This window comes from Rhinolophus sinicus, chromosome 16, assembly GCF_057876585.1.
Source record: "Rhinolophus sinicus isolate RSI-liver-muscle chromosome 16, RSI-T2T, whole genome shotgun sequence".
NCBI classification, from domain to species: Eukaryota; Metazoa; Chordata; class Mammalia; order Chiroptera; family Rhinolophidae; genus Rhinolophus; species Rhinolophus sinicus.
This window is the reverse complement of record NC_142516.1, coordinates 27,743,020-27,767,232: the sequence shown is the minus strand read 5'-3', so window position 1 is coordinate 27,767,232 and position 24,213 is coordinate 27,743,020. Positions and strand designations below refer to the sequence as shown.

General features: G+C 36.2%; 1 protein-coding gene across 2 annotated transcripts in view; it reads left to right on the top strand.

Annotated features, from left to right (window-relative positions):
- Positions 1–24,213, top strand: part of INVS (inversin) — a 117,364-nt gene that overhangs the window by 46,604 nt on the left and 46,547 nt on the right. For both annotated transcript variants that reach the window (XM_019729227.3, XM_019729229.3), the window contains exons 4-8: positions 11,416–11,589; positions 15,133–15,300; positions 18,918–19,098; positions 21,554–21,663; positions 23,456–23,627. In XM_019729227.3, coding sequence (XP_019584786.3) covers positions 11,416–11,589; positions 15,133–15,300; positions 18,918–19,098; positions 21,554–21,663; positions 23,456–23,627 — 805 coding nt within the window. The remainder of the gene's footprint in view (positions 1–11,415; positions 11,590–15,132; positions 15,301–18,917; positions 19,099–21,553; positions 21,664–23,455; positions 23,628–24,213) is intronic.

The window sequence follows — 24,213 nt, the reverse complement described above, 5'->3', positions numbered from 1 at the left end:
GCTGTGACAATTTAAAAGAGCACTCTAAGTAAATGAGCGTACCTCACACAAGCACAATGGAATTGTACTTGTGGAAATAAGCATTTTATAACTTTTAAAAATATTTACTTTTTATATGAGGGACTAAGTTTTTATAACTATCTACATAAAAATAGGCCCTATTAGGCAGGAAAAGCACATTAAAAGTCTGGCGTTGGATAAGGAACATTCAGAGTCAAGGATAGTTTTCCATCTATTCTCAGAGAAAAGCCTATCTACTTTTTATTTTGGACAGTAACATTTTCTCTTTCTGTTGTGTTGTTTGACTATGTGCCACTTGATAGCTCTGTCTATTCCTATGGAAACCAAGTTAGTGGATAGAGCCGAGGCTTGGGGGAGGCACTGGGGAGAAATATTAGAAGAGTTCAGCCACGGAGCAACTAAAGATGTTGCCTTTCCTTCAGTCAAATCCTCTTTGAGAGCCAAAATCTGTTTTAAGCCAGAAAGATGTTGTTAGCTGATGTATTGTCTAACTGTTCTGCTAGATGGATGAACATCTTAAACTTGGAAAGTAACAAGTAAAGCTCCTTTTCTGTCTTTGACGTGCCATTCTTAGCCTTTCCTTAGAGAATTGTCAAATAGCTAAAAAAAAAAAAAAAAAAAAGCGTTTTTAAAGATTTGCTTTAGATGGCAGATTAGTCATGTGATTACCATCATAGTCATTGAGTAATTAGAAATTTTAGCTATAAACACGGTATTTAGGCTTGACAATCAGAAATTTAAGAGGGAAAATGTCCATGACTGGGGAAAGCAGTGCAGATTCTGTTCCATTTCTCTAGCTCAGTGAATTAAATGTCATTCAAAAACTTGGTTTTTGTAACTATTTGCTTTCCTATAAAGATTTCTGTTAAATAAAAGACCAAGAAACCAGAGTACAACCAGGCACCTAAACCAATTTAAACAAGGAAATGATCCAAGCAGATAAGAATAATGAGTAAAGGCCTTTCTCCTTTCCAATCCATTTATACTCTGTATTTGATACGGTACTGGTATCCCATGGTCTAGGTAAAAGAACAATAATACTAGATTGCATTGTACTGAGCTATTTATGTGGATATTTAAATTATGTTTATATTTCAGTTAGCATGTAGAGGTTTATTTTTCCAGTTTTATGTACTTTCATTTATTCCAGAAATTGCTGTCTTTGGATAAAAAAGTTGAAGCAACTATTAATATAGATGACTCATAACCCTCTATCTTGAATCTAGCCATCTCTTCCAATCTTTAGATCCATATATATACTTTTTTTTTGCTAGACGTCTTTATATAGATTTCCCTCACATGCCCCAAACTCCACATGTTAAAAAAACAGAACTTAATAAATCTTCATCCCCCTCCCTATTTTTCCTTCCATCTTTTCAGTTGTTGGCACCATTCTCCATCTTGTACTAATTCAGGAGTCCTCTTATATATTTCACTAACGTCTCCTTCCTTCCATTTAGCTCTCAACATTTCTATTTTGGATTGCTGTAGTAACCCCCTAACTAGTCTCCCTGCCTAAAGATTTGTTCTGCTTAAACCAAAGCTTCACACAGCCTCCAGATATTTTCTAAAAATACAAATCCACTTATATCATTTCCTTCTTAAACTCTTCATTGGTTTCCCGTTACCCATACAATAAATTTTACACTCTTTATCATTCTGTTTTAAACTTTCCATTTTCTCGCCCCTCTAATCATAGCTTTCACTTCCTCTTATACTACATTTTCATATTATAGTAATGTAGAATTATTTTCAGAGTCTGAGGTTTGATTTTACCCTGTACGCTAAGAAGGGAGTCTGTCACTGTTTCATGGATGCTGACGATAAACAAGAGACTCCAGAGTCAGAGACTAATGAGTTTGCTACTCACAGCACAGCAAAAAGCATCAGCTCCTGTATGTCTGCATTGGTTTCCCTTTCCCCCAAGAACCATGAGGGAGTCGCAGAAGGCCCAGAGGGATACTGCACACCCAGTGGGTTTCCATTATAGCTGAGGAACATTGAACTTCAGGAATCTACTGCTTTTGTAGTAAGCGGGAAGCCCAGAGGAAAACATGACCTCATCCCTCAGGTTGATTGCTGCAGACACAACGCTGAGAAGTTGCTTAGGTAGAGTGGTCACGACCTATTGCGTTACATGCAGTGATGATCCGGACTTACGGTAAATTGCCTCTTCCAACAATCCGTCCCTTAGCCCTACATGTTCTTGACATGAGCATGCCATTCCATCAGCTAATCTGATTAATCTGACCAACAGAGACTGGGAACAAATCTGTTTAATATGTCTCATACCACATTTAATTATTAGGTTGGTGCAAAAGTAATTGCGGTTTAAAAGGTTGAAAATTATTGCAAAAAACCTCAATTACTTTTGCACCAACCTAATACTAGCACGCCTCGCGGCAGGATGAGAACAACCTGTAGTATTGAGTATTGACTTCATCTATGCCCCGTAGTATCCTGGACTAAGTCAACTATTCATAAGCATCAAGGGAGACAGTACGTCTTCTTTTATACAACCAGGATATACTCTGAGGCCAGCGTGTTCTCTATTATGACTCATGCAAGGAAGTTTGACTCGCTTGTTGATCTTTGGTGTCATTGCCAATAATTCCAAGAGACTCTACATGGACTAAAAAGCAATCCAAACCCAGCGAGGGACTATTTCATGGCCCACTCCCCACCATATACAGACATACAACCTGAAGAGGCACAAGTCACATTAGTTCAGGATTTGTTGTTAAAATTGGACCCTCATTACACTGCTTTGGCTAAGCCACAGGCAGTAACACCAAGTAGTCGCAGCTTCAGTTGTCATACATGGCATAACCCAAGGCTTCTCGTGCATCAGGAGAAGCATATTAATCTGTATCCATCAGATTCAACTAAGGCTGTGCCAGTATCTGTGTTTGTACATGTGCAAGGGGTCCACATTCAGGAGTTGCCATTGGTGGCATCAAGCACAGCAGAAAAATGTAGGACCATCACGTCCACATTAATTTTTCTGTTTCATGGATGGGGATGACAAACACAGAAGCAGGTCAGATTGCTAGCCTCAGCTACTGTTTGATTCAGGCAGCAAACGATATCTTTTTTTTTAAAAAAAAACTCCAGGATGTAATACTGGCTCCAGAGGACAAAGGCAGCGTTAATTGTTGTTTCCCTCCCTATACCTCCCAGTGTCTAAGGGGTACCCTTTTCAGCTACTGAAGTTGTTACTTTCTCTCCTTAGCCACAAAATCAGTATGTCCCATAGCTATAACTACATCTTTTCTCCGGTCATCCCCTATTGACATCCATACCTTTCCTCTGGAAGGGTAGGTGCCTATGGGACAAATTTACAGAGACCGTTCTGTCCCCCACCTTAGACCACATGGACCCTGTGGGAGGACTTGGTGACCATTGAGCTCAGTCAAGTGGTTATTATGGATATTAATGACCTAGGACCATGTCAACTTAAAAAACAAATCCAGATGGCTAAACCAGAATTAAGTTTGCATTTCTAAGCCCCCCTTTGGCAGGGCTGCCGCCCATGGGATGTACCAACCAGGTCAGCTGAGATGCCTGTTAGGGAAAAGAAAGAAACATCATAACCAGAGATGGGCAGGGAAGAATCCCAAATTTTCAAAATAGGTGTGTAGACACCCCTCCCCCATCCTTTTGTGATGATTGTTTCCCAGGAGACTGCCAAGAGGAGACAGACCCTTTCTGGGGGTGCCACAATCGGTAACCAAGCTGCCTCACTTAGGTATGTTGACCAAAAGGAGTCAACTGAGATAGAGTCAGAAATCTTTCTGAGTTTATTTTCTCAGAGGCCATGCCAGCTCTTGACAGTTTTGATGCCTGAGCATGGCAGGAAGCTTAGCATGTCCATCAGATACCTTAGCTATTGGCTCTTTGTTGGACGGTCTTTGTGACAAAGGTACACCATAGTCAGACTATGACAGTCAGGTAGTATCAAACCCCAAAATATAAAAGTTTAGTGTCAGGGCCTCAGTGCTGTGGGCAGTTAGGGTAATCAGGCTGGAACAGCAACATGGTAACCTGAAAAATGTCTGCAGTGATGACACACAAGGTGGCTTTGAGAGGGAGTGGTTAGCAGTCCCTGCCAGGAAGAAGCAGGGGCAATGCCCTGTGTAATGTGGTGTCCTTCACCACAGGGAAAATAGGCCACCCTAGAAGAATACACAGTCTGGTTCATGTTTGGTATCTAAATACATTGTATACTTAAATAATTATATTCTGTATTAAAATTTTACTATGTTAAATGTATAAATTTAGGAAATAAACATAACTTTATTATATTAAATAGATAATAATTACATTTTATATTAAAATTTATGTTTTAATATTAAATACAAATTAATGTTAATTTATATTAAAAACACCTTTTACTTTGTGCCCCGTCTATGATGATGGATTCATTGCCGTGTTCAATGCAGTGATGGATCCAGGTGGCAAATGGCCAGTGACCCGGGGAGTGTAATCTTATTCAGCAACGTGATTCCAGTCAGTCTTATCAGAGAATAGACCCTTTCTGTGGGACCTACATGAGTAACCCAGACTGGTCGATTTGCAGCTACAATTTATTTCCACAGTTTTTGTCTCCAAAGAGGGGTGTCTTTAATTTGCCATCTATAGTCTTTCAAGTGGCAGATCACATGACAGAGCATTGACAACAGCCCAAGAATTCATAGAAACAGACCTGTCTGTAGAGTAGGTCTAAGGTAAGGATGATGGCTTCCATTTCAGCCCACGGGCTGACTTGCCCTAACCACAGACATTCTTCCAGAGTTGTCACTGATGTTGGACTGCCTCCCAATGGAGGTTGCCTCCCATCAGTAAACCAGGCCGAGGCATTCAGGGGAACCTCTGTGCATCAAGGGCACCATTAAGTGAGCAGCTTTGCTTCGAACAGTGGCCGCCTATACACCCCGTGCTGTTGCCAGACAAGTTAGACAAGTCAGGCTACGGTAGCGATTGGGTAGGTATATAGTGCAGTTGGCTCTGGACTAGGCTTTGCATTCACTTTCGCTTTTGAGTAGTTGCTCACTCGTGTCTCAACCAAGTGAACTTCTAATGTTTCCAGTCCACCCAGAGTTCTGTCTTGAAGAGCACGGTCCTCATTGCTCTCACCATTTATTTTCACTTCGGAGATTCCTTGGCTCAGCAGCCATGACCGCATTGCCTATCAGCTTGCTGACCCATTGGCAGGCTAGCATCCCTTCCTCTGCCCAGACATTAAGGCTGCTTGTTTTAATGCTACTCCTCACCATGCAGACTCATGAACAGATAAGACAGTGGGGTCCCTGACCTCCCCAACCTTGCCCACTACTTGGACATGATCTCAGGGAGTCTTCTCATTCCTGAACCTGACCTGCAGAGCCCAGATGGACACTGAGCACACAATGGGTTTACATGACATCTGAGGAATGCTGAATTTTGGGAATCTCCAGATTTTAGTCAGTAGTAAGCAAGCCTGCTTTTATCTAATGTCCAGAAGGGTGATATTACCTCATTCCCTAAGATTGCTCACTGCAAACTCAGCTCTGAGAAATGGCCCAGGTAACAAGGAGTCCAGGCTTTGCATTCTTGGCATACCCTATAAGGACATGCAGGGACACTCAGGGTCATGGCACATTGCCTCTCCCAACGCTATTGTGGTATTTCCAAGACTCATTGGTGTCTACAGCCATTACTGATATTTGTGACCTATAGACTTCCTAGGGATGGTGATTCTTTTAAAAAATTAATATGGTAAATGCCTTGAGAGTTTATAAATATATAATTATATAAATATCATTAGAATTAATAACATGTTTCATTATTTCCATTTCAGTATTAAACAATGTATCTTTTGGTACCTAATATGATTAGGATTCCCAATAAAATATGGCAGAATGCCTACCTTATATTTTTATGTGGTCTTAGAGATATAGTTATGTTCCCAGGACAAAATTATATACAAAGCCATAAATGAATAAAAAATATAGTGAACATTTGTATATATAGTGAACAATTGCTTTTCTTCTCAACTACGATGAGAATAACTCTTAAGTGCTGATGATACAGAGAGAACAAAAATGCAAAGCTATTAATCAGATAACATGTATGTCCCAAAATATTGGTTTGGGTAAAATATCTGTTCTCTTTGGTGTTCCAGGGGGGCTGCTATAGTCAGGGTTGACCAAATCTTGAATATTGGAGGCTGTTAAAGTAATTGTTTCAACTGAAGAAGAAGCAAAAAGCAAAGGCTCCTAGGAGCCAGATGTACAAACTATGGTAGCCATTTTGGGAAGAAACATAGAGGTGGGTATCTAGAATGTTTTGATGATCAGCTGCCAGTTGTCTGGAAGTTAATGATTAAGGCACTTACCAGGAACAGACAGTAGTTTTGTAGCACATGATTTCAGATATTTCTTGTTAAGAAATACACTCCCTTTTTTCACACTGAGTGAGTGAAAAGTGGTCATATTTACACTAAAGAAAAAAAAATACTTAGAATTTGGGGGGGTAATCTGTGCTTTATTATGAAGCCATAGCTTTAGGAGGAGCTGTTTTTCTAGAGAAGCTTTAGGAGGAGCTGTTTGTCTAGAGAAGCTTTAGGAGGAACTGTTTGTCTAGGGAAGTGGCAGGAGCAGGACAAAGATCAAGTGTCAGAACCAGGAAGCTCAGTGACAATAAGTGATAGCCTCATATCACTAGAAATAGGGCTGCAAAAGATCATTGTAAGAACATATTCTTATAACAGATCAAGAGATGGGTGTTAGCAGCTATCAGGGTGAGCAAAGAGAAAAAAGAAAGAAAGAAAGAAAAACAATAGCAAACAGTCTTCTCTTTAAAATGAGCATGCAAACAAAAATTCCAAAATATATAAAGAAATCTCATGCTAGAAAAGCTAACAACATCGCTATTCAATTCATTACTAGTGGAAAAGCATAAACAAGATATAAGAGACAAGCCATACAAAGAGAGGAGATATTTGCAAAACCAACCAAGAATTAATACCAGAATATATAAATTACTCCTACAGATCAGTAAGAAAAAAACAAATAGCTAAGATGGGAAATGAGTAAACAACACAAAAAGACTATTCACAGAAGGCAGAAGCAAATAGCCAACAAATATATAGAAACATTCCACCTCAATCAGGGAAATGAAAATGAAAGCCATGGTAAAACACAATTGTATACGCATTTTATTGGCAAAAGTTAGCAAGTCTGACAAAACCAAGTATGGCAAGGATGTAGAGAAATAAGAATTCTCATGTATTACTGGTGGAAATGTGAATCAGAGTAGCCACTTTAGAAAGCAATTTCAACCCAGCTTCAGAAATGTGTTACCAGGAGATATGTACAAGAAAATTTATCACAATATTGTCTATATAGTGAAAAATGAGAAAAATACTAAATATTCCTCTAGAGGATAAATAAATTCATATGACAGAATACTTTCATATGACAGAATACTTTCCACAGTGTGAATGTATGAACCAAGGCAACTTGGATAAATCTCAAGAAATATTGCTTTGAGTAAAAGGTGGCGAGTGATTCATGTAGTACCATTTATACAAAGATTGGAAACATGTAAAACAATACTATGTAGCTAATGAATACATATATTTGTAAGAAATAAAAGTATTAAAACACTGGAATGATAAACACAAATTCAAAATAGTAGTCTCTTAAAGAGGGAGAGAAGGTAATGGAATTGGGGAAGGGCAAAAAGGGAACGTTAACCATATCTGTTATGTTTTATTTCTTTAAAAATGAAAAATCTTCAACTATAATTGAAAAATAAACAATTTTAAAAATGAAAAATCTAAAGCAAAATATCAAGGTATTTCACTCAAAACTTCTATATTATTTTAAGATTTAATGACGATATGTTTTTTCTAAAAGGGTTCATCTTAGGGAACTGTACAGACAAAATTATGGTATAAAGTTTAAAGGAGCATTTTGGGTTGGTTGGTTTCCCAGATTCATTTCAAGTTCTGTTCTCCAGGTCAGTCAGAGAACTTTTTCATTATTTCACTCTTGCAGAGATTATACTCCTTCTCATGCATCTGGGGAAAATCCAAATGGTGTAATCATTTACATTACAGACAAAAGAAGCTCTTGCTGTTAATAATTATGGGAAGATTAAGAAGATTATGACTACCTAACAAAAAAAAAAAAAAATGTCACTGTTTCAGCGACATTAGAAAATTTTTCACATTTCAGTGGCATAATTGACCTGATCATATCAGAGTTAATGTTTTTTTCTTTTTAGTGACTAAACGAGGACTTTTCTGTAACGTCAGCTCTCTCACTTCTGCTCACTTACTACCAGAGTTTTCTTAACAACATACACTCTTTTGATCTGTAACCTCCTTCACTCTTTACTATTTTCTACCCAGTCAGAAATTATAAAAGCAGATCCTAAAACAGTCTATAGCTCAGGATCAGGTTCTATGTGGCCCTAAGAGTGATCCTAAATGATTAACTTCCAAATCCTCCCCCAAGTATTTGTGTTACAAGAATAAACCAGAAAACTTAAGAATTCCTAATTTGAAGCAATAGTGAGGAAATGTTTAGACATTTTGTTTGTTTGCTTTTGTATTGAGGGGGCTTTACAGGAAGCAGAGTAGCCTGTCACGTGTCCCCAGAGTCATACAACCTTCACAGAGTTATCAGTTAGCTTGTGGCCTCAAACTAATATCTTCCCCGTGTCGACGAACACTAGAAATATTCTCCTGATTTTAGCTCTAAGAGTTCGCTGTCCCCTCCGCTTATTTCTGGAATTGAGTTTACATACACTGGACATTTAATAAATGCTCATTCATGAGACTAAGGATGTTGACCTTGGTTCAAATGGATTATGTTGTTTCTAGTTACAGCATTCTGATGTGTCTCTGTCCTTGGGAATAGGAGAAGCTGACCTGATCATATAGCTGACCCCTTCCCATGGTACCAGCCAAATTCCTATTGGGTATGACCTTGTCGGCCCTGTAATCATCATTATCTATAGACAGCGTATGGACATCTTTCTCCATGTGAAAAAAAAAATCAGAAAAACCATTATTTATATTCCAACTATTTTTACTTTAACCTGTCCCTAACCTTGGTTCTCTCCTGAAACACTAGCTGAACTATGGAGACTATGCACAGTCACATCTTTCTATCTGCATGCCTTCTGTCATAGGCCACTCCTGGCTCCGCTTGGCCAGTGATGTTTTGTTGCCTCCTCCACATTGGAAAACTGTTCATAATAAAACTAGCAGAAATTTACTGAGCATTTGCTTTATGCACTATTCTAAGAACTTTGCAAATATTATCTTTATCATTTCACATGCATGAAAATGTCAGCTACTATTATTATTCCTATTTTACAGAAGAGGCAGTAGAGGCACAGGAAGATACTTTATTTAACCTGTAAAAATTTTCCGTGGTACTTCTGTGAGGAGCAAAGATGCAATCTATGTCAAAGAGCTTTGTAATAAGTGAAATTAAGTGCAAACATTTTACTGCTTCGGAACAAGGCTCATGAATGTTTGTTGAATGAATGAGCAAATTATCACTGAGATATATCGTGTTTTGTGTAGGTAGAATCCTCAGAATAATGTAAAATGTAAACATGCCAAGCACTCTGTCTGTAACTCACTAGTCACCCCCTCCAACATATTCTAGTTTCCTTCTCCTCTAAATTTCAGAATCAAAATTGTCTGATTTAATACCTCTAAAAGGTCATGATGAATTATTCTGTAATATTTGAAATGTTATACTCAGAAAGGTCAAGCGTTATTTTTTGGTATGAAGTACCACATAGATTTGTTTTTCCTGGGCACTTTTTCCTTTTCAAAGAAAAGATGGCAAGAGATTTAGAGCAGGGTGCCCTCTTGAGGAAATTTTAGTACCTTCCATCTCAAAAGCTGACACTGGGTGAAATGAGAAGTCCAGATAAATGATGTTCACTACAGTCGAGGCTCAGATACATGGAACATTAGGTGGAACATTAGAAAGTAAGAGGAACGAAATACCAGATATCTGAGAAGTAGTATTCTTGAATGGTTACAATCTAATGTAGCAACTGTAAATAAGAATTTTTAAATAGAAACAAAACCTCTACAAGAGATTTCATTCCTCTTATTCACTCAGTCCTTCACGTAATATTTATTAAGCACCTGTCGTATTTTGTGCCAGGAATTAACACCAAGCACAGTGGTCACTAAAGCTTAATCTCTGCCCTCATGTAGCTTACAGTTTATGAGGGAGATCACAGTGAAGGGAAACAAATTCATGTCAGTACAAACAGAGAAAAGCAGTATGAACGAAATGAGAGGAAGCTAGAATAAAGAAGGACAAAGTAAGTTCAACTTGGGGCACGCAAGGACAAGCCTCTGAGAGGAAGTAACTGAGCTGATTCAGTTTGCTTTTCAGTCCACTCTAAGTCTGCCCACCTAATCACAGTCTTTCAGGCCCCTTTTCTAGCCTCGTTCTTTCTGATCTCCGTCCTAACCCTTGAGCTGAGTTGCATCCTGTGTCTGCCCCTGTGCACAAGCAGGCAACTCCCACTCGTCCTTCTACTCCTCCTTGTTCTAGCGAGTCCCCTTCGCCTTGCAGCCTCACAGTCTTCATGATCGCGGGGCGTGGGGGCTGCTTAATTAACCAACGTCTTCATTACTAATACTCATAGCCCTCCACAGTAGAACATCAATGCATTATGATGTTAAAGTTCCAACAAGGTTAAGGATGGAGAGGATCTCAGAAGATGAAAAGGACAGATAACCCTGCCCATTACGCTTTGAAAAGGGAGAGATAAATAGGCATGAAGCAGCCAGAGAACTTGATCATGTAATACAGTTGGGCCATGTTGACTTTGAAATATCTGTGGTACTAAGCATATTGAAGGCTTATTTCACGAGGTCATTGTATTTTAATATAAATAATATGTACTTTATTGGTTTGATGTGCTGAAACTAATATACTTATTGCTACTACTAAGTAGCAATTTGGAGAATACACCAAAAACCATAAAATGTACAGACTCCTTTCACCCAGTAAATTGGTCCCTGATAATTTATTCTTATGAAAAAGGTAAGAAAACTCTATGCAAAAAATATGTACATTGTAACATTTTCTATAAAGAAAATATTAGAAACAATATTAGAAGGGTTAAATAAACTATGTTGCTTTAACACAACGAAATATGCATATAAAAAGGGGTTTGAAGGAAACATGAAAAATGAAACAATTGATAGAGTAGCAGAATTATAAGTGTGTTTCCTTTTACTAATTTATCTGAATGTTATGACTCTAGCAGAATAATTAAAATACTTAAAATGTTTTAAAATTTAAAAAGAAGAAATTGGCTCCAAACTAAGTTTCTTCTTACCGTCCCTTGTTTTTCATTTAGGGAAATTATCGTTTCATGAAACTCTTACTAACACGTAGAGCAAACTGGATGCAGAAAGATCTGGAAGAGATGACTCCTTTGCACTTGACCACCCGCCACAAGAGCCCCAAGTGTTTGGCGCTTCTGCTGAAGTTTATGGCACCAGGAGAAGTAGACACACAGGATAAAAACAAGGTAACGACTGCCCAAATCAAAGACAAATAAGAGCAGAAAGCAATTGCTTCCTTTTATGATGTGAAACCTCAAGGAAAAAAGGCCCAAATTACCGCTCAAATACATGGTAGGACAATTCCAAGTCTCCATACCCCTGTCAAGTATTTCACTTAAATTCTGTCATTTAATCCATCTAACAACCATGTGTGGTAGGTAGTATGATCTCCTTTACACAGATGAGGAAACTGAAGCTCAGGAAAGTGAAAATTTTGTCTGAGATTAAGTGGCAGGGCTAGAATTCAGCCCAGGCCTGTCTAACCCCCAAACCCATTATTTGACAGCTAGGCAGAACAGTGACCATGGGGGTTAGATGGTGGGCGCCAGCACCCGGAGCAGGGTACTCAGTGCATAGCTGTTGAATGGCCTGGGCTTTAGCATCACACTTCTTGGGTTTCCATCGAGGAGATGCCACCTACTTGTTCTGTGCCCTTGGGCAAATTACTCTTCTATGCCTCAATTTTCTCATATGTTAAAAAAGGGTAATAGATGTTGAAGAGAAAATGAGATAATACAGTATATAAAGTGTTGAGCACATAATATATATATATGTATATATAAAGTATCTAGCACAATGCCCAGGGCAGAATATGCTCTCAACAAATGTTAGCTATAAAATAATTATTATTAGTTTCATTTTGGTTCTAACATCTGCTCTGGCATTTGTTGCTAAGATCTGCTATCTTCTCTGCCCTTGAATTTTAACATATTGTATCCATTGGTCATTGTTTTGATCGACTGGTTATTGCTCTGATCATTCTTTACAGGGAAAAAAAAATGTGGTCTTTAATTAGACGAATGCAATAATCCTCTTCATTTCCTCCAGGCACTTAATTATAGAGTCTTGCTAACTCTAACATTCCCATGTAATTAAAACTCTTATGATTAAATCCACTAGGTTTATATTCAATAATCCTTTCATTGTCATAGTGTTCTTTATGTAGTTTGCAGATGTTATTTAGTAGTCACTCACATGACCCAAAGTTCTGTGATCAACTTTATGTTACAACTACTGTAAACTAATATGCCTAACTCACAGCATTTCTAGTGCTGATATTTTACTGAAAAGAGCGCTTTGATAAATCCACAAACACCCATTTAATTACTTAAAAAGCTATGAATGTCTTTGGACTTTATAATATCTTCCCCAAATATTCTAGAAACTTTCTACTGTCTTTCAGCATTTGTATATTGTTCTGTACTGAACAGGGATGGGAGGTTATCCAGTCAGACAGGTGGAAAATGGATCTACACCATCCAGGCAGGCACAGAAAAGAGAGCAAAACAAAAAGCGTAGAGCAATGATTCTCAAAATATCTGAGGGGAAGGATCAGTTTCTTTGTTTTTTAATTTCCAGTCTGCCACAGACCAATAATTTTATGACATACATTAAAACTGAACACCAAAAAGAAGAACAATCCAATTAAAAAGTGGACCAAGAACTTGACTAGACATTTCTCCAAAGAAGATACACAAATAGCCAACCAGCACATGAAAAGATGTTCAATCACTGATCATTAAGGAAATACAAATCAAAACCACTATGACATGGTACTTCACACCCTTTTGGATGCTATTATCACACACACACACACACACACACACACAACAAACAAGTGTTAGTGAGAATATAAAGAAATTTGAAACCTTGTGCAGTGCTGGTAAGAATGTAAAATGGTGCAGCCACTGTGAAAACCAGTTTGGCAGTTCCTCAAAAAATTAAACATAGACTTACCATATGATCCAGTAATTCCGTTTCTGGGTTTACACTCAAAAGAATTGAAATCAGAAAGTAGGACAGATATTTGTACATCCATGTTCACAGCAACATTATTCACAATAGTAAAAAAAATGGAAACAACCAAAATGTCCATTGATAGATGGCTGGATAAGCAAAATGTAGTTTATACCTACAGTACTGTATTGTTCAGCCTTAAAAAGGAATGAAATTCTGGCACATGATACAACCTAGATGAACTTTGAAGGTATTCGGCTAAGTGAAATGTCAGATACAAAAGGATAAATATTGTCTGAGTCCACATATGAGGTACCTTAGAGTATTCATAAAGACAAAGGAGAACAGTGCTTGCCAGGGGCTGTGAGGGGGTAGGAATTGGTAATTATTGTTAAATGAGATGGAGTTTCAGGTTGGGAAGATGAAAACTACAGGTGGATGGTGCTGAGGGTTGTATAATAATGTGAATGTACTTAATGCCGCTGAACTGTACACTTAAAAACACTTAAAATAATAAATTCTATGTTATGTATTAGGTTGGTGCAAAAGTAATTTCAGTTTAAAAGGTTAAAAATAATTGCAAAAAAAACGCAATTACTTTTTCACCAGCCTAATATATTTTATCATAGTAAGAAAACAAAAGAATTACTGGAAAAATAAAAAACAAAGATATAGAAAGTACAACCCCAAACTTGTTACTCCTAGACTCAACAAACATAATAATAAATTTCAGTAAATATATTCAGAACAAATATAACATGGGAAAAGAAAAGAATCATGAAACTGTATGTTATTTATTGAAAATGTAATCACAGGCAATTAATTGCTATTTGTGACTTTTTGTTCTGATTATTACTCAATAAATAGTAATAAGTTAAATGACTCTTCATATTAATGCCTATAGGTGCACATTGAATGAATACCACATATGTCAGTATTTAAAATTTTTAATGTGACAAATAAGCTTGGTTCCTGCTTATTCTAGATTGATCTACTTCTAGATGGGATTGATGACAGTGCTACTAGAAAGGGATAATGTATATCTAAACAGTTTCTATGTGTCTCCTTAATAACTTTCCTAGTAAGGAAACCAGTCTTACTGAGGTATGTTGATGAGAATACAAAAGCAATTTTAAAACAAGTTGAGGATGTTAATTTTTAATTTTTATCTAAAATAAAGCAAATCTTGCTATATTTTTAAAATGTATCATCAATAACTAGGTCTAACAATTTATCTTGTAAAATTATAGTTACACTTAAATTTATCCTTTGATGTAAGAAACAGATTCTTGATGTATGATTTCCTATGTATGGATCTTCTTTTTAATAGATATTAAAATTCAAAACATTCTATCCCATTCTTAAGGTACTTGGTGCAAAATCAAGATCATCACTTACTTTGTTAATTATTCATAAATCACTGGGCTGCTTTTCTCTTTCTCAGTATTATCATTTATCAGTACCTGCTGACCTAAATGCCTGCCATGATTAAGAGGGCAGATTGTGGAGTCAGAGAGCCTGGGTTAAAATCTCAATTCAGCCACTTACTGCCGTTATGTTCTTGAGAAGATGCCATGCTCAGTTTCCTCCTCAATCATGTAAATTCAGGAGTACTTACCTCCCAGTTGTCGTGATGACTACATGAGATAAAATATATAAAACTCTTACAACAGTGCCTGTTACACTGTAAAAGCTTGGGGAAAGTTGCTTGTTGCGTTGTTAACTGTTACTGTTGTTACTGTTGTTGTTCTGAAAATCGCTCAATTTTGCAGCAAACGGCTCTGCATTGGAGTGCTTACTACAACAACCCTGAGCATGTGAAGCTGCTTATCAAGCATGATTCCAACATTGGGATTCCTGATGTCGAAGGCAAGATCCCACTGCACTGGGCAGCCAACCACAAGGATCCGAGTGCTGTGCATACAGTGCGATGTATTCTGGTGAGTACGGTGGTGCCACTAGACCTGGATGGCCTTTCCAAAAACATTTTTCTCTATGAAATATCCAATATACACAAAAGCATATACTGTACGTGGCACACAAGCAAATTATGAAGCAAAAGAATGCAACAAACGTGAACCCATCCCTCAAGAAATAAAACATTTTAGTACCGCTATTTAAGACCACAGAGAAGTTTTCTATGTGCTAGTTTCCAAATGCATGCTCTCCCCGTGCCATGCTCATTTCTGTCCCCCATAAACTACTTTCCTGAATTTCTACTTATCAACCCCTGACTTTGTTTTATACTTGTGTTTATTAACTAGTGAAGAGATGTAAGGGAATATTTGTAAAACACATGTCAAATGTAAAGAATAAGGAAACAATGAATATTCATGTATTCATCGCTGAGTTTAAGAAAAAGTGCATTTCCATTACCTTTCAAATCCCCTGGATACCTTCCAGTACCATTCTTTCTCAGAGGCAAACAATATCCTCAATTTTGGATTTATTATTCCACTGATTTTCATTATAGTTGTACCATATATATTCATGTTTCTAAAAAATATGATGTTCAGTCTTTAATATTTTTGAATTTTATATACATGGAGCCATATTTTACATATTCTTTTGCAACATGATTTTCTTGCTCAATATTATGCTGGTGATTTTATCTATATTGCTGTGTTTAGCTATAAAATATTAATTTTTACTGCTATTTGGTATCATTTTATAAACAAAACACACATTATTCATTCTGCTATTGACAGCCATTTGTAACTGTTCCAGGTTTTTGCTATTTACAAACAGTGCTGCTTTGAACTTTTTTTTTTTAGCCTATCTATGGGTATATTCTCACTAACACTTGTTAGTGTGTGTGTGTGTGTGTGTGTGTGTGTGTGTGTGTGTCTGATAATAGCATCCAAAAGGGAGAAGTACCATGTCATGGTGGTTTTGATTTGTATTTCCTTAATGATCAGTGATGTTGAACGTCTTTTCACGTGCTGGTTGGCTATTTGTGTATCTTCTTTGGAGAAATGTCTATTCAAGTTCTTGGTCCACTTTTTAATTGGATTGTTCTTTTTTGTTGTTCATTTTTAATGTATGTCATAAAATTATTGGTCTGTGGCAGACAAATATATTAACTGGTTGTTGCATGTGTATAGAAATGCAATTAATATTTTTGTTTGTTGAGTATATATTTAACCAACTTTCTATCCTTTTTTACTAATTTTGAATATCCGTAGATTTTGGAGGGGTGTTTTCTAATCACCCTTTCCCAGATTCCAACTTATGTGCTATGAAATTTTCATATTTTGTCCTATTTTCTTGCAACACAAATTAGACTTTAAAAGATATTATTTTGTGTATACAATGGTTATTTATTTCTATGTACATGTTGACTAATTTCTTTGCTCTGCATTTGTTTATGAACCTCAAATTTTCCTTCTATAGTTATCTTGCTTCCTGAAATATAAATCTTAGAACTTCCTTTACTGTAGATCTATTGGTAGTAAACTCTCTGTTTTTAATTGTTAAGAATGTCTCTATTTCTATGTTGCTCTCGAATATATAGTTTTCCTGTACACACAATTCTAAGCAATTACTTTTCTCAACTCTTTCAGGCTATTATTGCGCTGCCTTCTGCCTTTCATTGTTCCTCTTAAAGAGTCTGCTATTGGTCTAATTGTCATTCCTTTAGAGATGATTTGTCTTTCCTCTTAGGCTGCTTTTAAATTCTTCTCTATATGGCATTCTACAGCTTTGCTACAGTGTGTCTAGATGTGACTTTTTTTTCCCCCCTTGTTTGGTATACATTCTGATTATTGCATCTCAGTTCTGGAAAATATGTAGCCATTATCTCTTTAAATATTGACTCTTTTTCATTCTCTCTACTGTTGCTTTTATTGTCTCTAATTATACATATTTTAGACCTTTTCATTTTATTGTCCATGCCCTTAACTTCTTTTTTACATTTCCATCATCTTGTCTCTCTCTGCTATGTTCTGAGTAATTAAATCAGATCTGTCTCCCAGTTTACTAAGTCTTTCTTCAGCTGAATCCAATCTATTGTTTATCGTATTCATTGAATCTTTAACCTTAGTGATTATATTTTCACTTTTAAAAGTTCTATTTGGTTTTTTCAAATCTGCCTGGTCATTTTGATAGTTTTTGTCCTTGTTCACTTTTTGTTTCAGTTTTATTTTTTTACATGTTTCATTGATAGTTATTTTATATTCTTTATGTGTTGATTCCAATATCTGAAGTCCTTGGAGGATAATTCTCAGTCTTAATATCTTATTTCCTCACAGATTTGCCACTTTTTTACTTGTAAACATGTCTTAGTCCTTGGGAAACTCAAGGACCTAAAATACTATTGTGGTAATATTCTATTTCTTTGTTTTTTTGAAGCCTTTATAATACCTTTCATACTCTTTTTTGTAAAATAAATCGGCTAACTGTACAAGCAGCTCTAAATCTGGAATGACCCTTCAGACAGTTCGCAAATTGGGGCAAGAAGGCTTGGCTTTGGATATGACCTAATTTGAGAAGGGGCATGGCCTTGGGTGAGGTAGCTCTCTGTAGCTGAAACAATTCCAGAAGGCTGACTGTTGAGGGTCATCTGCTGGCAGCACTCCCAGCAGATGGGGAAATAAGTCCTTTAGTCTTGAAAGGGAACCTAAGCAGTGCATCATAATATCTGCTACAAAGATCCAGTAGAAAAATGAATAAATGTTGTGAACTGTCAGTTTACAGAGAAATAAAACTTACTAGCCAATAAACATATGATAAAAAAAAATCTCAACCTCATTTATAAAAGAATTGCAAATTAAAACACCAGTGAAACGACTTTCATACCTATAAGGGAAAAATATACTAAGCTTGATAATACCAAATGGTTTATTTGTACCAGCATTTAGGGAAATAAAAACATTTACACATTGTCATGGATCTGTTAATTGGTACAACCATGTGGAGAATGCTTAACAATATCTAGTTAAAGATGCAGATATCCTTCAACCCAGCAATTCCCATTCTAGGTGTCTAAACTAAAGAAAAATGTCACATATGTGCTACAAGGGGACAAGTAAAGGAAGCATGTTCATTGCAGCATAATTGTTAATAGTGGAAAAAATGTAAATAGCCTAAATATCCCTTAATAGGAGAATGGATAACCAAATTATGGTCTAACAAATGAACTAGATACCCTAAAGTATAGTGTTGAAAGAAAAAATTGCCAAAGGATATACATAGCATAATTCATAAGTGTAAATATTGAAAACACACATATGAAATTCATGTAATGTTTATGACATATACATATGTAGCAAAAGAACAAAACATACAGCTTTAGCTCAATCCATAACAGATAAAAAAGCACATTCTGCAAAATATTGATACCTATTTAATCTAGATAGTCAGTACATGGTATTTATTATCTTTCATAGTTAAGTATGAAAATAATTTTTAAAGGTTTTGATGTATACTTTTTTCTGAATTTTATCACTTGTGCTGAAAGAGAATATAGAAGTTTAGGAAATTGCTTAGTTAATACTTATGTAAAATGTGATTTATTGAGGATTCTGTTTGTCTGAAGTCTCTGGTTCCTTAAAAATAGGATGCTGCTCCCACGGAGTCTTTACTGAACTGGCAAGACTACGAGGGTCGAACTCCTCTTCACTTTGCAGTCGCTGATGGGAACGTGACAGTGGTTGATGTCTTAACCTCATACGAAAGCTGCAACATAACATCTTATGATAACTTATTTCGAACCCCCCTTCACTGGGCAGCTTTACTGGGTGAGTTGAATGTGAATCAAAAGATCAATAGTAGGAGAAACTGCATGCGTATGGGAAACTATGCCTGCTCTTCCCTAGTTCCCATCTCCTATTTAATTATTTTAATTTTTAATTATGTGACATTGTTTTATATCTGAATCTATTTATGCTTAAAGTTTAGTAATATAAATGTATTCTCTGTTATATATTAGTTTTAATTTCAACATCATATCTTAATTTTTATTATAAAAATAATGCGCATTCATTGACAAATACAAATGTAAAATAAACCTTTTTTTAACATTCAATGCCTTTATTTTTAGGGAAGAAAGCTTTAATTTTATGTTTGTGCTAAAACAATCATATTTGATTTTTCTCTTCATATTTTCCTGATATACCTTTTACTTAACCTTTTTGGAGATCACTTTTTTTAGGTGAGAGGGTGCATATATGTGTATGTGTATGATTTGGGGGGGGCAATCTGAGAGTCTTTCTCTTTCAGTGAAGGAGTTTTACCTATTAAAACTCATTGTTATAAGTAAGATATATAATATGGGGGTGGCCGGTTAGCTCAGTTGGTGAGAGCGTGATGGCTGATAATACCACGGTTGCCAGTTCGATCCCCGCATGGGTCACTGTGGTGAGCTGCACCCTCCTTAAAAAAAAAAGAAAAATATATGTAATTTGGTTCTTTTCTTGATATTCTGCTCAAATCTCTTTGAGTGTTGTGTTTTTTGTTTTGTTTTTTTAATTTTTCTTTTGTTTTCCTGTTTGTTTTCTGCCTTTTGGTGTGTGGATTAGGTTTGTTATTTGGTTTTGAATTACCTAATGTTTCAGGAGGTTTTTAAGGTTTTGTTAGTGGTTATTTTTAAATTGACCAAGAACTCTGTTAAGCCTGAGTCAGAGTCAAGAGTAAAACTGCATCTGTTAGTTACTGCCTATGTAAAATGAGGAATTTAGCGCACTTACTGCTTTTTTATTATTTGTTAATATAACCTGAGGTTTTCCCCCAATTATTGTGATCTTAGTTTTTTAAGTTACACATTGTCTCTTTGGAAAGTGATTTTTACATTTGCATTCAGTTTTATAGTCAGAATTATAATTGTTACTTAGAGTTCATTTCAGTGTGCAGTTTCATTCTTTTTTCTTTTTTTTTGCATTCTGGGAGGACTTTACAAATTTATCTCCACATCACTAAATTGATTTTTTGTTCCGCAAGTTCTGCTTTCTTTCTACCCCTTATAGATTTTATTTCATTTCCTTCTCTCATCCGTATTTCCTTTTGTCTCAGTCTGTTTCCCTTTTTACCTCTTACCATTACCTTTTCATTTCAGTCTACTTTCTTCTTAGGATATTCTGTTTCATTTCATAGAGGCCATCTCTTTGCACTAAATTGAGGATGCCAAACAGTTTCCTGAATTTTCCTCGGGATCCTTCTCTAGATCATTTTCTGAGGTATGCGCTTCATCTGTCTGATGGTGTTCTGATTTCCCTGTCCTGTAGAGTGTTTTCATGTAGCCTTTACTGAATGTTTCTCTTTATCCTTCAAAGAAGGTAAGATGTGTTTCAGTTGACTGTGTGGCATAGATTGCCTTTGATCCTACTTTTGTCCATCTGTGTTGTGGAGAACTTGATCTTAAACTATAGCTGGAGAGCAGGTAGATGAGAACAACTCTCACTAAATTCTTTTTTTCTGCCTAACTCTCATGCAGTGTTTCCTTACTCTGCTAATGTGGCATCTTCATTGCCTGGTTCCCCAGTATGCTAAAGCAAGAGAATTTATGAAATTCAGGTTTCCTAAATATACGACTGCCAGGTTTGTTCATTCTTTGATTCTTTCTACAGTTCTTCACTTGTGGAGACCACATCCTCCAGAATGCACTGTAGAGTATTTTCTACACCACCACTTCATTATTCCTGCTCACTTGCTTTCTGGGATTTGAAATCACTGCCTACATGTTAAAAGACTGGAAGAGGGAGGTTAGAGGGAATGGATAGGATACCTTAGAGATTGCAGGAGATCGTACTATAGTTTGTTCTCCTGAACAGTAGAAGAGAGTAGCCATGCACTCCTGATTGGTTATGCAGTGGAACCTGAAGACTAAGGGACATTGATGGCTGAGAGGGGCTGGCTTCTGATACAACGTCCTCCTTTCTTATGGGAAGTTTTATAAAGTGAAGCCAAGGAATGCAATGAGCTGATACCTAATATCATTTTTTTCTCAATCTGTTAATAATAATTAGTGTCGTTTCATTCCTGATTGAACATTTAAATCTTTAGTATTGTGTCTGCCTTTGTTCTACTTTATCATAGTATTTTAATGAGAAGTTAGAAGAGGCTGCACTGGGGCTGCTATTCAGAAACCATTTTGAATGCCGTATTATGTACGAGTGATTTTTCTAACCCCTTTCTTTTACATAGAATATAAATTAATGTCCTTGGTATGTGACAGCTACCTTGTGTGTCTGCTTTCAGGCCACGCACAGATTGTCCATCTCCTTTTAGAAAGAAATAAGTCTGGAACAATTCCATCTGACAGCCAAGGAGCAACACCCTTGCACTATGCAGCTCAGAGTAACTTTGCTGTAAGTAACACATGACAGTTTTTTCTTTTGATTAAATTTTAATTTTGATATCATTGTAAATGCATTTGCAGTTGTAAGAAATAAAACAGTGAGATCCCATGTACCCTTCACCCAATTTACCCCAATGGTAGCAGCTTGCAAAAGTATAATACAATATCATAAACAGGAAATTGACATTGATACAGTCTACTGGCCATTTAATTGCGGTTTAAAAGGTTAAAAATAATTGCAAAAACCGCAATTACTTTTGCACCAACCTAATAGCATGTGTTCCTGAAAATAAGACCTAGCTGGACAATCAGCTCTAATGTGTTTTTTGGAGCAAAATTTAATATAAGACCGAGTATTATATTATATGATACCTGGTATTATATTATATTATGTTATGTTATATTATATATTATATTATATTATACGTGGTCTTATATAAGACCTGGTCTTACATTATAGTAAAATAAGACCAGGTTTTATATTAATTTTTCCTCCAAAAGACGCATTAGAGCAGATTGTCCAGTTAGGTCTTATTTTCAGGGAAACACACGGTATGTATATTATATATCTGAGAAAGCAATAATATGAATTATTGATATTTTCAAAGATATGGGATATCATTAGCAGTTCTTTCCTAACCCCCCTTTATAGTTTACTCCAGCCATTGTGTCACTCAATCCAGCCAGCAACGTGGTAGTGTCTAGGCTGCTTCAGCTTCCTGAGTATGAGTGGCCACCAAGGACCGCAGACTTGTCCATAGAGGCACATATGAAAGCAACCACATTTGATTTTGCTGCCTTCTACATGGTGTGCATAGTGAAACCCTTGGTTTCATTAAATTATAAGAATGCTATCATTAGCATAGCATAATTCCATCTTCCTGACCTCCACAAATGTAACATTGAATACCTGAGTACTCAGATTGCTAAAATACAGAGGGTGCCAAAAAAATGTGTACACATTTTAGGAAAAGAAAAAACTGTATTAAAATTGTAATAATATATACCGATAACAAAAGATGAATACAAGTCATGTGTATACGTTTTTTTGGCACCCCCGGTATTTTATTTCCCATCCTTCATTCTCTCTGGTACTCAGAACAACTATAACTATAGTCCTTCCTTCCTGGCATTCATGAAAAATTATTTTACCACCTAGGGTTTTGGCAAGCTATTATCTTTTATCTTCCAAGATCTCAAAAAAATACAAAGTAGATTTTGAAGAGGATCTCTTTTTACAAACAGATGAGAAATTCAGTTGGCCCGGGCTAGTCAATCTATGGAAATCAGAAGGCAATCCATGTTTCAACACAAACCTATGAGATAAGATCTGTTATCTCTATTTACAGATGATGAAATCAAGGTTCCAAGAGATTAAGTGACTTGCCCAAGATCTTCAATCCAAGTCTTAGGCTCCAAATTTAACATATGTACAGATACCAGTAATTAAGTAATTGTGCTAATGGGTGTAAGAAATAATGGTAGAACATATGGATGTTTATTCAAAAAATACTTGCTTTGGATAATCTTCCAATCCCAGAGATGGTTTTTTAACAATTATGCAAATTTTCTAAGCTCAATTTGAAGCCCCTTAATTTTCTCAGTCTCTGTTACTTCACAAGAGGTTGCAATTCTCTTTTTGAAAAACATCATCAACAACAGTAAAAAAAAAAACAATTATTTGATTCAAAAACGGAAAAATACTTTGCTTCTTAGTGGCAATCACATGTAACAGTGGCTTTGTTACCATAAAAAAATACTACTCTCTTGTCTCAAATTTTTAAATGAAGTTTTCTTAACAGGAAACAGTTAAAGTCTTTTTAAAACATCCTTCAGTGAAAGATGATTCAGACCTTGAAGGAAGAACATCTTTTATGTGGGCTGCTGGGAAAGGCAGTGATGATGTCCTTAGGACTATGCTGAGTTTAAAATCTGACATTGACATTAACATGGCAGACAAATATGGAGGTACAGGTAAGAACTGGGAGACATAATGAATTTGCTTTCATTCAGGCTCTGAAGTGTGGGTGGTGCTATAAAACTTGTACAATAGTACTTTAAAATCATTGTTCCTAATTTAATATTGTTTGACTTTTCATCTTCACTTTTTCAGTTTAGGTTGCCAGGATATCACTCCAAAGACTTTATTTCCAGCAGGCATTAGGGCTAAAATTAGCGTATATTTCTCTACCTGCTGAATGATGGCATTTGGTTTAAAATCTTAGTTGTTTCTTAGACATGGTCATGGGAACTCTTCTGATTATCTTTTGTTAAAAAAGCATAAACCTATACTTTAAAACTGTGCATATTTAGTAGTTATTGATTATATTTTCAAAAATTTAGCATTATTTTAAGGAATGCACACATCTAAGTATGTTCTCACCAGTCTCATTTAATATGCTCTTTACTCAGAATTGCATAGCATTACTTCATCCTGAATCTGCCATTTTAGAGATAACCTCTCAGGACTCTAAAAGCTTCAAAACTTCAAGTCAGCTTTGCATAAAAATCTCTTACTAGATGTTTCTTTCAATCTCTTTCTCTAATAAGAGAGCCCTTT